This window comes from Zeus faber (assembly GCF_960531495.2).
Source record: "Zeus faber genome assembly, chromosome: 5".
NCBI lineage: Eukaryota > Metazoa > Chordata > Actinopteri > Zeiformes > Zeidae > Zeus > Zeus faber.
The window spans coordinates 14889943-14905248 of NC_137192.1; the positions used below are offsets into that span (position 1 = coordinate 14889943).

The 15306-nt window shown below is 43.2% G+C and overlaps 1 protein-coding gene across 1 annotated transcript in view; it reads right to left on the minus strand.

Moving 5' to 3' along the window:
* Positions 1-15306, minus strand: part of ca16b (carbonic anhydrase XVI b) — a gene marked incomplete at its 5' end in the record, with an annotated part of 101660 nt that overhangs the window by 18124 nt on the left and 68230 nt on the right. The window contains 8 exons of the mRNA XM_080000618.1: positions 332-470; positions 1790-2516; positions 2625-2674; positions 2780-2888; positions 4564-4748; positions 9152-9344; positions 13033-13190; positions 15218-15284. Coding sequence (XP_079856744.1) covers positions 332-470; positions 1790-2516; positions 2625-2674; positions 2780-2888; positions 4564-4748; positions 9152-9344; positions 13033-13190; positions 15218-15284 — 1628 coding nt within the window. The remainder of the gene's footprint in view (positions 1-331; positions 471-1789; positions 2517-2624; positions 2675-2779; positions 2889-4563; positions 4749-9151; positions 9345-13032; positions 13191-15217; positions 15285-15306) is intronic.

Genomic DNA, 15306 nt, shown 5'->3' on the forward strand with positions numbered 1-15306 from the left:
TCGCGATTCTGGGGCCTATAATTATATGATATAATTGATTGTCTGTGTTGTATTAAATAGGAGACAAAGTACTATGAGCTATTATGCACAGGACAATATATAGCCCACTCCTGTTATAAAGCAACATTACTTTAGTTTGTACAATACACAGTACAAATGTAGAAGGGCATAAAACAGGAAATGACAGAGGTTTACATCAGTCTAATCTCCATCAAAATGTGAGTACAACAATTATCTGTAGCATGGCAGAACATGCACAGCCTAATATATACTCTCAAAGCCATTTCAAATAGATTAAATTGCATTATCTCTAACCTCTCTAAACTCTCACCTCCAGTAGATCAGCACAACCAGCAGCATTATAAGGCAGAGCAGGGTCAGCGCAGACACCACCACCAGGGGGACGATCCATACCATTCTGCCTATTCCAGGATGGGGGCTGCGGGTCAAGTTGGACAAGTGGGTCCTGTCTGGAGGACACAACATGTGCAAATAAATAGCACACACACTCTCGTAGGTATATCTGATTGACATACATGCAATTCTCACACTACAATCAAAGCTGATGCATGGATAAAGCTGACAATTAATTTAACCTTAAGCCCACAACACAGTAATAGCAAAGACACTAAAAATTATATTTTCAATGGGGTGGTTTGGATTGGACCAATGATAACCTAACAGTAGCACCTCTAACATATAATATGTACGATGGGCAATCAACCCTTCTTATATATAATAATATAATAATAATAAACATTTGTTTGATATTTGATATGATTTTCTATTGTTCTTTCACAGGGTTAGCGTTGTAGGAAGGTTAGGATTGTGTAGGTGTGGATTACACAGTTCATAGAGCCCCCTTCAAGCAGCCCTGTCTTCCCACCTCAAACTCTTGGCTGAAATGGCAGAGAGAAAAAAGTGTGACCAGTGAGGTGGCATAGGACACCCTTTGGGGGCCTCACTGGGTACGACCGCTATTAAGCTGCCTAGTATGACAGGAATCAAGGTGTTCAACACGAAGTACGGCGCCGGCTGAATGGGGGAACTGGGTCAAGGTTCAAACTATTTGAAATTTCCAGCGCTCCACCACATCATGATGGCTTTGCTGCCGTTACTCTTTATAGGAAATTAATGGTCTGACTCTGAGCATTTGCAAGCAGCTTTATGGTCAATACTGGTTAAGGGGGTTATCTGAGGGACCATGAACTGCTTTTTATGTTAGCACAAGCTCCAATTTAGGTAAGTATGTACAGTATGACATTGGTGACTTGGTGATATTACTCTCCGAAAAGATCCACAACCAACTGGATGGGTGGAGAAAATCTGGAATCAAATCATTGCATTATTTACATTGAAAGGGAGATTTTATGTGTGTTATGTTGCGAGCGGTTTGCTATTGGTAAGAAAAACACCAGAGTAACTGTTCTCCCCCTGAGGTAAACCTTTTAAAACAAATGCTTTAAAGCATGCCTCAAAGCGAGAACCCCACTGGCAGACTTACTTGTGCCTCCAGGCTACGGCTTGTAGTGACACTCAACAACGGAGTGTTGGCTTTTTAATACATACTGTCTACAACAAAACAGTTGGCTAAATCCGCCTAAACTGCATGATGCAATGTGCCTGTAGAAAATCACCTACTCTAGATACTTTATTTAAAATTAGATATTCTACTATGGGATTTGGTATTTGGGAAGAGATTATTCAAATCAGAAAGCGCTTGTCACCGATTGCACGATATCAGCAGATGTGCACTGGGACAAAAAGTGTCCTGAAAACACCCACGCACCGGTGTGGACAGAAAAGGGCCACAGACCCTTGTCCTTGTCGCCGAGTTTCGTGGAGAGCGTGGGGCTCTGTGGAATCTGCATTTCCGACGTATCGTTACGTGGCTCCCGAGTGGGAACAGTGTTCACATCTTCATCTTTCCCTCCTTTGTCTTCTGGAGCGCTGGGAGGTGTGACAGTGGTCTGGACAGAAGGCTTCCCCGGTCCGTGGTCTTTGGCAGTGGTTGGGGGCGTGGGGATGGAGGGTTCTTTGGCCACAGAGCCATTCAGTTGCTTTTTAACATCATCAGGCACAGTTTTGTCCTTCTTTGCCTTTTCATCCCCACCCTCATCCTCCTCTGCTTCCCTCTCGCCTTCCTCTTCCTCTCCCTCCCCTTCCCGCACGGCCGGCTCCTCATCGGCGGGGGCGTCCGAGCTCTTCGGGGTCGTCAGCTCAGTGTTGGGCCTGGCCGGCTGGGACGGCGGACGTAAGGGGCTTTGGCCGCCTCGGGGGGCCTCGGTCGGCCAAAGGGCGCTCGGCAGGGAAGAGATGACTCCACCGCTGAAGCCCAAACCTGCCAGCAAGGTGCTTGTCACCACCGAAGCCACCGTGGCCTGGCTGCCGCTAGAGGAGGGGCCCATTCCCGTCGCCATGGAAACAAAAGAGAAGGGCAGTCCGGAGGAAGTCCACGTGGAGGAGCCAGAGCTGATGGGAGCCATGTCTGCCGAAGAGGCTGGGGAAACCGTGGGCTGGAGGGAGACGCAGAGTGACAGTGATTACAGCAACCTCCACAGCATCGTGTCAACGTGTCCGTTATGCAAAAAGAAATCTCTACTGCCACCTTCTGGTCAACTCACCATGCCAGTTTTCACAATCCGGGAGCCTTCAAATATTCTTGTTGTATTTGCTGAAAAATACAAGAGGAATAATTTCTTGTCGGGTTTGATTGTGTACACAAATAAATTATGTATTTGAATGAATCAAAGTGAACCAAAGGAAGCAAACCACTAACCTCTGAAGAGCAGTGTTTGGCTAAAATCGCTGCGCTGGTCTCGTTGACACACTGCCTGCACTCTGAATAGGTACAGGATTTCAGGAGACACATTCAATATCACTGCTTTCTGCAAGAGAAAAGACGTAGGCAGAGAAAAAATACACAAAAAGTTTAAAAAGTATAAAATACGGTTGAGGAAAATAATTTGAAATCTCCCAATATAAAATGACATCAAGGCGCTTGTTTTCCTTCGGGAAATAATGAGTTCTTAGGCGTAGTTTCGAAGTGTTCACGTCGATCTACCCACTTTGCAATGCTCGAGTTAAAAACGCTCTGGCAATGGCGGCTGCATTTGAGGTTTTGAGTGACTCTCAACCCATTTTCCCCCTAGTGACTGAAAGCGAGTGGTTTTCTAAAATGATTAGAGACCAGAGATAGAAATTGAAAAATCTAAATGCAAATGAAGAAAGCAAAATAAGAGCAGTGGGAATGGAGGAACGACTCGGAGAAGACAAGAGGGGCGAATTCACAAAGAACCGATTGCGGCCGCTGATAGCACCATGAATTGCGCGTGACTTGCAACCGCTATCTTCACCGTCTCATGGTCCGATTCACAAAAGACATTGTGCTATCAATATGACACCGCGAACACACCCATGAAGTTTTGCAGCTGAGGGCAGTCTGCCCTTGCTTTGCGCCTGATCGAAAACATCCATGTGGCAACGTATAAACGGTGGCTTGGCGCCAAGAACACAGTCGGCCGGACAACGGCAGAGAGAGGGAGAAAAATGACATTTTCAGAGCGCGCGCCACGAGGCCTGACTGACGAGGTGCAGACGCATCCCTCAAAACTTCATGGAAAGGAATTTAAACGTGACAGAGAGAAACCGTATTTGGGATTTCATATCCCAGTCTGTCAGGGCTGTTGGTGTTTTCCAACGCACACCTTCAGACTGTAAAAGAAGACGGCAGGGTTTGAAGCGAAGGACAAAAGGAAAATAAAATGTCACATAATGCCTCACAAGCTTCTCAGACGGGACACCCCTTATAAATGCGCCTCGGTTACCACCAACTCACTGAAGACGCTTATAATTTCACTCTAACTGTGTGCAGCTATTAGTGCTGGTGTTTGTGAATTGGACATTTTCTTTCGCTCATTTGCATAGAAATATTACTAAATTTAAATACGTGCAAATAGCACTGGAGCGCTGAGACACAATTTGCTTGGCAGCGCTGTTAGGGGGGCATTTCACCCTTTGCGGGTGCTTTGAGAATTACACGGTTCCTTTTTGTCTTATATGGGCAGGTTTAGCGGCTGCAAAGGCCGCGCAATCCTTTTGTGAATTCGCCCCGGAGGCTCCTTACTGTGGTTAACTACACAGTAAACGCTTTTGGATATGTAACATAATATTTTTTTCCCATGACAATCAATTTTTCTCTTATTATTAATTGACCGAAAGTTCCAATTCATGCTCTGCCACATAAAACGGAGGTCGGACTTTTTGACAGACGCGTACGCGTGCACATCAGAGAGAGTGTCATCAGTGTGTCTGACAGGTCTGGGTGTCTACTCCCAAGCAAGAGACAGGGGAATGACACCCCGCCAACACTGCCTTCCACACACATCCGAGGCTCCATCCACACAGCGATCGAAGCGGTTTGAACCGCATCCATCTAAAACTAACTAAACCCAGACAAAGTGAGACGGTTTCCATTCCTGACGGAAGGCAGTTGAAGGTGGGGCTGATGGGTGGCCCGACGGTGTCACGCCACTGACTAGTCTATTGTGTAGATTGACTTACCATCGTCTGGTCTCCGGCCTTGGTGAAGGTCCTCTCATTCGCTACTTCACTTTTCACCCAGCTGTAGGAGACCATGTAGCTGGTTATGGGTGGATGGTAGATGGTCAGCGGCCGATCCCAGCTCACCATCAACGCCGTTTGGTTCAGCGGCTGGATCTTCATGTTGACTGGAGCACTGCTGCACACTGAGTGGCCAGAGAGAGGGCGGGAGCATAAATACATTTATACGGGAGGAAACTGGTGTATGGCACAATACATAATGGTATAAAACTTGTGCCACCATGTGTAGTACAAATTAAAAAATCCCGCAAGCCACAATTTCAAATTCATCACCCCCAGGCACCCCAGATTTTAGGAATATGTAAAGATTTATTGCCACAAAAAGTTTTCACAAGGTTTCTCAGAAATGTTTTATTTGGGATTGTACCACAATTACAATTTTACATGATATATGACAGTCATTTTGAAACTGTTTCGGTAATTCAAACTGAATTGGTGAGTTTCAAGCAAGCAAATTTAATTTTGCCCCCGCTTATTTCACCACTTCCAAGACACAACAAGGAATTTCCTGTTTTGCCCGCCTCAGAGGTCAGCTCAGTTTGAATGAAGACGCAATCGATGCATGTCAATGTGCCTCAAGATGGCAGTGCAGGCTGCAGCAGCGATACTTCCAGATTGTGCAAATAGGATCAATGGATATTCTGGACATGTTTGTGAACATGTCAGGACAATGGAAATCTGGAACCAGTGTCAACCAACTCAAATGGAAAATGCCACCACAGTTTTCTCCATTTACGCGCCGCAGTAACAGCCACGATGCAAATGATTTGTGAAATTGAGAAATGGTGGGAGGTGCGTGAAAATCAGTACGAGATACAGAAAGAAAGGAGCCGTGAATAAACATCAGGAATGGCTGATAAAGTATGACAGGTGTGAAAGCGGTACAGCTTGATGGATGCCTTCTGTCAGGCTGTCAGCAACAGGCGCTCAACCGCCAGAGGACCTAGTCACGGTTAGACTCATCAGAGCATCCTTATCATTTTCGTTGTCATCATCACAAATTGAAATACATATCTAGTACAATTTCGATATAAATAGCAAAAGGCCCAAAGTGTAATATGTAATTTGTCTCTTTATTTGTCAGGAATTCCATCATCATATTTATAACCTTTCTCAAATATGGTCTTCTGTTATCAAAATATAAAGATGGCCAAGTGAAAATGGCAAGTCAATTATATAAATTATAATAGAATTTAGTCCTCTATGGCTAGAACTAATATTCCTATATTGTTTTTGTTTTGTGCATTTATTTGTTAATACTCGTGCATAAGAGGTTATGCTCTCACAAAATATATCCCGATGTAAGGATGACAGTTCAATATATTCCTTAAAGTTGCATTAAGCATGGAATATCAGATATCAGGTACAATATGGTTTAAAAATATATTTGCATAATTGACTTGTGAGGACTTCTATTCAAGCTGTGAATATCAACAGCTGCATTCATGAGGGCATTTGCAATGAAGCTGCTTTCGCTGCTATTTACTCTGGTGAAACTGGAATTTATAACTAATGATGTTTTTAATCAACTGTTTATGTGTAATGTCTATACTCTAAGTAAACTATTGAGTACGAAAATCAAAAGCTTAAGATTTTCTTCAATTTTTAATAACTTCATGGAGAATGAATGAAAATCTCACAGTCGAAAAAAAGGGAGAAAAAATAAAGCAGTAAAAGCAGTGGGTGCAGTGTGATAATCCAGGAGTCATCCGTTCCCTCAGAGTCTTGATTTATTGATGTTTCTTTAGTCAACAACTCAATGTCCACTACTCTAAAGGGTACAAATTTAAAAAAAAGGGCGGTACCGCAATTACAGTTTTGTTTTTGCTACCTAACAAGGACTGAGAATTGGGGCGTTGTTTCAAATTGAAAATAATTGAATCCCTCTTCCTTAATTGTTTTAAAGGGGACCTATTATGCTTTTCCTTATTTTCATGTCATATATATCATTTTACAATGTGGGATGTTCATATTAGACGTGGCCAAAGTGTCAAATAATGAGGTAAAATCATGACAAAGTAATCGCGGTGAACAAAACGCTCTGAACGCTCCGTTTCCAAAGGTTTTTTCTACTTTCTGCACGAGCCGACGTCAGAGCGTCACAGATTCCTTTACATGGTCATCTGCTCCATCCCATCCGCTGTGCGTTTGTCAGAACAAAACCAATAAAAATAGTGTGTTTTTATTGTAGACGTATTTATTTAATTGTATTTTGTTTTCCGACCTTTACGTGAAACAAAAAATCCCTGCGTGGGAGAGTCGATGTGTCCACGTCTCCCACAAGCCTGGAGCCCGGCAACCAAAGTCAGAACAAACTTATAAATGACGCCTTGTAGATCTAATATGACCGAAGATTGAACAACTGCATTGCTTATTTTTTGTCTCATATTTGTTCAGAAACAGATTTTGGTGGACTGATGATGTGAAGTCATTGAAAGCTCACAGAGTAAATAAAATGAAACCTGGAAGCCATTGCTCAAACCCCATTGGCTCACAGAACTCCTGGCTCTTCCTATTTAAACAGAGCGTCAGGAACACAATGGATTTAGAGGCATGTTAGAATGGCTAGAATGCATAATCTGAGTGGTATTTTCAGCAAAATGTTTCAAAATTATGTTTTGGGGACCTCAGAGACCTACAGTAAATGAATGTGTGTAAAAAGGAGCATAATAGGTCCACTTTAAGAACACATTGGAAAATATTCCAGCAGTAATAAGCAAAACACTGGTGTGCTGTTTGGTTTGAAAGGTAGAATAAATTTAAAAGAAAATTGCCAGCCTGAAGAAAAGACTGATTTATTTTGTTTTCATTTGCTACAAACACCTTACATTATCTAAGTTTGGCTGAGTCAAAGTGTTCTTGGGCAAGATAGTGAACCTTTCGAGCTTCACACTGCTTTGCACTCCTTAAAGGAAAGCAAAAAGTGAATTTCCCAACAGCTTGGAACTCACACAGTGACCTGCCGCGTTCACTTTAGTAGCACTCCACGTTTGGTTCTACATCACAATTAACACTTAGATTAACACACATCACTATAGCGCTGAAGGCCCAAATGATGGTAAAAACCATGAAGGTGCAGAACTGGCTCTCTGAGAAACCTAAAGCAGAGCTGCCATTTGCTGCATGGCAATAATCAAATACCTCAAACAGCCTCACATAGACACATGGGAAAACAGGTGGCCAAATGATGCACAGATAATATTGTGGGTGGCTAAGATGGCATGCTTAGTGTGTGCGTGCGTGCGTGCGTGCGTGCGTGCGTGCGTGCGTGCGTGTGGGTTTGTGTTTATAAACAACAGATACATAGAGATATATAAAAGCTGAAAGGAGAGGAAAGAGTAAGAATAGAAAAATGGGGAAGACATTGGACCAGTATACCCTGTGCCTGCTGCAAAAAGCCACAAAAGCAATTTCACAACTTCATTTATAGGGGACAATTTTAGCAGTGCTGCATTTTAATGATGATTGCTGATGTACCCCATTAGAGTGCACCAACTTCATTACAACAATTGCCAATCAATTTTCCATGGCAGACGGAGACAATACCACTTTTTAAAAGGTGCTGAAGCCTTGACGCTAAAACTCAGGAATGTAAATGTTTGATGCACAAAATGAGACATTGAACAAATATCATTATTTAGTCACATGCATAAGAGAAAAGTGAATGTATAAATACAATGCTCAGCCACAACATTAAAACCACCGCTAATAACCACGACTATTGTGTAGCTCCCCTTTGTGCTGCCAAAACAGCTCTGACCCTTCGAGGCATGGACTCCACAAGACCTCTAAAGGTGTCCTGTGGTATCTGGCACATGGACTCTAACCCCGGTCATCCACATGCAGTAGAAGAACACAGGATTCATCAGACCAGGCCACCTTCTTCCATTGCTCCATGGTTAAGTTCTGATGCACAAGCGCCCATTGTAGCCCCTTTGGGCAGTGGACAGGGGTCAGCATGGGCACTCTGACCGGTCTGCAGCTCCACAGCCCCATACACAGCAAGCTGCGATGCACTGTGTGTTCTGACACCTTTCTATCATAGCAGCATTAACTTTTTCACCAATTTGTGCTTAAGTAGCGCTTCTGTGGGATCGGACCAGACGGGCTAGACTTCGCTCCCCACACGCATCAATGAGCCCATGACCCTGTCGCCGGTTCACCGGTTGTCCTTGCTTGGACTACTTTTGGTAGGTACTAACAACTGCATACCGGGAACACCCCACAAGACCTGCCATTCTGGAGATGCCCCGACCCAGTCATCTAGCCATCATAATTGTTTGACTTTGTCAAAGTCACTCAGATCCTTAGGCTTGCCCATTTTTCCTGCTTCCAAAACATCAACTTCAAGAACTGACTGTTTACTTGATGCCTATATCCCACCCCTTGACAGGTGCCATTGTAACAAGATGGTCATCGTTATTCAGTTCACCTGTCAGTGGTTTTAATGTTGTGGCTGACTGGCGTATATCTTGGCATGTGAATGATTGACTGCAATAGTTTACATAAGGACGATGCAGTTAGTTACCTCTTGAAGCCTCCGTGCTATGGGGGCTTCCCAGGACGTCAGTCACATCTATTTTCCAGGCATCTTTCACAGCAGACTTAAAAACAACTCTATTGCCCAAGTCCTGCAGGGGCCGAAAGTTGTTTCTCAGATATTCCACAGACTTGACATGATCTTGCTGCTCTGTTGTGAAGATGGAGTAGAAGGCCTCCAGCTGGATATGAGGGAATGAGAAATTAATTCAGTTATTATATTATTTATCATTGGTATCATATGTATGCATGTGATTTTACTTGCAAAACAGTCAGCGCTATGGCACATCAAGGAACCACTCGACAGACATCAGCTGGCAAAGACCTGAAGAGTCATCTCTGCTATCAGTGGGGGTGTGACTTTTCAATGGGGCAAATTTGTGGAAATCGATTCTTCTCCAGCAACAGGCAATAATGCCTAAGCATTACAGAAGGACCAAAATCAATGGACCCTACTGTATGTGTGCTTGTAGAAATGAAATTACAGGTTCATAATAACACTGTAGGAATCACAAACATCACCTCTCTGGACAATATTTCTGAAGCAGAAATCAATTCTGAACAAGAAATTTCTCCTCCACAACTTTCCACTGAGCCCTGCAAATTTCACAACACGGACAACATGCAGGTATAAATGGTAGCAGATTACCCAGAAAGATACTTCATATACAGCCCATATATTGCCCTTCAATTAGAGCTCTGAACCAATCCAAATAAAATGTTGTGCGGTGAAAGAAAAGAAAAAAATAAAACTGATCATAGTCCATCGAAAATGCAACAGGAAAGACGTTTGAAAGGCTCAAATTGATTCAATAAACTATTTCTAAGCAGCTAACTAACTTATATTGGTTTCATAGAACATGACGATAATAGAGGTAATAGGCTCCAGAGGTATAATGGATATAATCAATCGAATTTCTGCAGAACCAAACGGCATGTGAGGTATTTGTGCCTAGGCAGATCTCTGAAGATATAGCATAAATAAACTGCTTATATGGGATTTGGCCGATTCCAGCAAATATTCTACATAAACAGCCTGGAACATTCGGTTTCTAACACACTATCTTATCAAGAAGGGGAGTCAGCTAAAACGAAATATATGGCCACAAGGACGATAACAAAGCGACAACTTACAAATGCCCAAAATGATTAGGGTAAAGTGTATTCAGCTCTTTATAAGAGAAAAAAAAAAAAAAAAAAAACACACCATGGGATTACAAAAGAAAATCAAAGAACCTCTGACAATGATGGAGGCAGAACTGGATTGATACCGTTCAGAAAAGGACAGGGAACAGGAGAGAACAGACAGCGCGGCCAACAACCACTTAGTCCCCAAGTGTGTCAAACAAAGAGAATTGAAGAATAGACACCACTATAGACCTACTCGAATAACGCCTTTCAGAAACAACCAAAAGGTTTTCATTTACTTCAGGGAGAGAGTTCCATTTCATATGTTGCTGTTTTTTTCAATGACGTTTGCAGTATAAACTTTCCAAGTAAGTTTCGATAATTCTTTTAATAAGCCATTAAGCTTGAAAATTGTAGAAGTCAACTACCATTACAACCTGACCTTTATCCTTAGTTTTCTTGTCAGTGTCCATTTCTATTGAGTTTAAAGGTTCAGAGGACAGGAACAGATGAAGGCGGACTAGAAATGATTAGATTGAACGTGCCAGTGGAGCCGCCTTCTCCGAGCTGACTTGAGGAATAATTTGCCTGTGGGAACAGTCCCGTCATCCCATTAACAACCAAGTTGATTGGTTGGACTGGGCCAGAGTCTCACAGGTCAAAGGCAGCGAACCCAAACCCAGTCAAGGTTTGAAATTTGGAATGCTCTCTTATAACGTAGTTCGCCCTAATTTGAGCAGTAGGCAAAGCTGCCTCTGTTATGGGATTATTCGATTGTGTCATACAACATGCTTGTTTCAAATGTTTCACCCTCCGTTCCAAAGCTTCCACCAAAGACCGAGGCAGGTAAGGCGTTAAACTAAATCTTATCTGCTTTAGGCTATTCACTATTAAAAAGAATAAAGTCGTGGCCCAGAAGGTATTTTTATCATTGTTCTTTGGCTCAGAAAATGAGTCCTAGAATCAGGGAGAAGATCAAAAGGTTTACTTCAGTATGAGACAAATCATCAAGGGCCACATGAAAGGCAGGGGCATTTTTACAGGCAAGTTGGAGATGAATGGACCGATATTTCTGAGCTATTTAGGAGACGGAGGAAGTCAACTGGAATGGATATAGCTGGCAAAGACGGGAACAGGGACAACGTTTGTATGCATTTGTTTGGATTTATGCACAAGGCGAGAATATGATCATGGGCATTGCAGTCGGGATAATAAGGCTGGGGCTTAACATCTCAATTAACTTTTATTTTGGATAAGTCTCTTTGTGTCGCTGACTTGATAGACTGCACAAAATGGTGGCGCAGCTTATTGGCTGGCATTCCATTCCCCTGCCTTATACCGTACGTTCTCTATTTGCTGAGCAGCTCTTCCTCTGCTCTGTTATTAATCTCTCATTTGTTTATCCTCCAGCCCATTTGCTTTAAGACTGTCCAGGTTAAGGCTGCCTCTGGAGCTAATGCTACTTTAATAACGGATGAGCCCCTTCTGACGACAGTGTGATTATTGTTGTCCTGGTTGCCAAACAGGGCAAACTACATTTGGCCACCTTCATTTGACCACGTAAGAAAACGCATAGAGATCCACAACGGCCATTGTTATTCCCTCAGCACAATTTGGCCCGACTTTAGCTTGAGCGCTTCTTGAGGAAAACACTTTTTATTTTATTTTTTCCTGGGTTATTCGTTGGGATCTTGAAGGTGAGTGATGCTGCGCTTGATACATGCCGTAGGAGTCAGGGAGTAGTATGGGGAGAGATAGCTCAACTAGAGGTGGAAAGACATCAGTAGGGCCTGACGCTGATGATAGGACGAGGTAATTCTGAAGGCTGAGCAGACGTGGCCGGGGTGGAAGATGAAGTTCAGTTGGAACAACAGGCAAAGATGTTTTTAATGACTTTCCGACAGCAGCTCACTCTTTTAAGCCTAGCTAAGTCCATTGCACACTGGCAGCTATCCAATCTCTTACTCGGGTACAATCCTTATCGCTCTTTCGTGGCATTTTATAAATGAAGTGCATAATCTTCTATAACTCATGGGAAAAAAATAGGAACAGCTCATGATAGTTGACAGAAAAAAGGCAAAAATACCTATATTGACAATCCATACAAATTAGCACAGCAAACAGGGCTAGAGTGGTGCTTATGTGTACATACAATATTTGAAACACCAAATTATCAAAACAAAACGAGCTGAGAGAAAAGTGTAAAACATTCTGTAGGGGAGTTTTGCTTTCAGGTTTAATTTCCACGGAGCGTATTATTTAAAATGTTGTTGTTAGAGGAAGACCGGTCTTAAAATAAATGCACACAATTCCAAATCGCCGCGGACAGGTAAATCAATCAACATTTCTGTGCACAAACCGTTTATTGTGTACCGTAACAACAGGTCTCTCGCCGTGGATCGTCAGAGGATTCAATTTAACAGCCCCGAGTCGCCGCCTGTGAGAGCAACAGCATGATGCATGTCTTCGAGCTAATACCAATTATCCTTCAAATGCCAGTAATTAGCTGCACCTCCCTGCCTAATCATCCCCCATAAAGGCCGTTATGGAGGGAGATGCGGAGGTGCAGAAAGGATTTCCGCAGGTATGCGAGCAAGGGAGGAGAGAGAGGAGCTCGTTGAGGGAAAAAATTGCTTACGCTCAGACTCTATGGGGCAGCAAGTGATCCGTTGCCTATGTGCAAATGGGACCTGATTGCGTGTGAAGATGGAATATAGTTTTGCGTGTGTGTAGTTAACGCACCTGTGCGTGGGACAGATATACAGGCCTGGAGAAAATGATCCACTCCACCACCTTGCTGCACGGGGGGGTGGTGAGGGAGCCGGTGTAACGGTAGTAAGTGTTCAGCGATGACGGAAGCAGATCTCTCAGGATGAATGACCTGAGGTTGGTCTCCTTCTCTGCATTGATCACAAAGTGTGTACAGAAATGTGAACACAAAAGCAGTACAAGTACACAGTGTGCTCCACGGCCAGCCCTCCCTCGCAGCTTCCGGTGCACATTGATTAAAGCATCCATCAAAATAACATGTACCTTGAGTTACATTTTAAAACCAAAATCAACAAGATCCTTTATTTTCACTTTACCAGTGACATTTGAAACCTTATCTTAAAACTTTGTTGATGCAATAACGGGAGTCATATTTTAAATCCTCTCCCCGGGACATCAATCTAGCCATATCTCAGTACTTAATTGAGGGCGCAGGAGGAGAAAAATAAAATGGTCCTGCCCCGAAAGATAATCTGTGGCAGGGCAGCAACTTGCTCTGCACTATGTCTCAGAAAATAGGACCTTGGCAACAGGTATTAGAGGTAGACAACAACAAAAACAATAAAAAACTGATTGTGTTACTACCTACTTTATCTTTACAATCAACAAGTAAAAAAAAAAAATACACGTAGAACAGTTTGTGGTATTCAGATAGGAAGCCTTGTTAAAACATTTGTTACTGGGAAGTCTCCTCCTTAACAATCAAGTCCTGAACTCAAAGAAAGTTGCGATTCAATAATCACATCCTATGCCCATTTAAAAAAGGTCAACATCCAGGCCATTGTTTCTGCAAGTAACCTGCTTTCAGGGAGAGGGGTGTGTGTGTGTGTGTGTGTGTGTGTGTGTGTGTGTGTGTGTGTGTGTGTGTGTGTGTGTGTGTGTGTGTGTGTGTGTGTGCCCGCGCGCGCGTGTGCGTGCTTAGCAGAACAGAAGCCTCTCTGTGCCTCATTTATATCCGCCATCCCAATTTCAGTATTCACAGCCTCTCTTCGCCGTGACCTCAGACAGTGTACGTGCCCTATCGCTCATAGGCAGCAGACATGCTGACGGATGGATTGCAGTGGTTAACGAGCTGGTGGAAAACCCACCACCCTAACAGGGAAGGAGGGAGAGCATTAAGAAGGCAGCAGGAAGAGGCTCCATCACCCAACCAACACACCCACGCCCCAAGATTTTACCATGTATCAAAACCTACAGCGGTCTAAAAATAGACACATCAGTTAAATACTTTGTTGAGCACGGTTTAAAATCTATCTTTCCAAAATGTTCATGAACTTGCGAGGTAAAACAGTGATCATTTCAGGTCTATTTTTTTTCTTTTTTCTTTGTTTGTCTTGTTTTTCTACCATGCATTTCCTCTTCGGGGGCCTTTGTCTACGCACATTATGGTAAGCAGTCTTGTCAGTGGCAGGATGTTATACGTGTCCAGGTAAACACATTGCAGCCTGTCACCTGATGCGGCAACGGATTATAGATACATGATCAAACATACCTTGTTTTGCTCTCGCGAAGAGGTAACTCAAATTGAATACACCCCGCCACAGCCAGGCGAATCGCCCATGGGAGCAGACATAAATAACTTAAAATGTGGATGTGCGCCACGGTGAGAGCTGGGACTGTATGGAAAGCATACGCACTGGTGTGCATGTATGATGTGGAGTGTTGGCTAATTGAGGCTCAGATGCAATTAACGGTTCTGTCTCCTTCAGTGAAGCTCTGCAGAGAGAGGGGCCCGGGCAGTGGAGGAGGAAGATCGCCTACTTTTGATGTGAAACCCCGCTCACAGCTGGCTCCAGACTGTAATTTGGGATTATAAATGAAGGCTAAGATTTCTCAATGCCTTAAATGGATGGGCAGGCAAGAGTCCCAGCTTTTTTACTTTCTCTAGGCAATGAGCAGAGTCTGCGCCGCCACCTGAAATTAAACTCAGTGATCTGGAAAGGTTTACCAAACATACACAGCGATGTGCACAAGCATATTTATTTTCTGTGTTCGTACTTATTTCTCCATATATCTTAACAGCCAACCTTACTAGACTACAATTTTATGTCCAGTTCCTGGCATTTCATAGAGAAGGCAAAATATCGCAATCAAATATAAAAACAACAGCAAGGAAATAGCTAAGAAAATATCTTTCAGGATGGGAAGTATTACTTACCGTGATGTACCACCCCTTTCAGTCCCTGGATGATGGTATCCACAGCTGGATTATCTTTATGACCCAGCTATTGGAAATTGTCAGAAGAA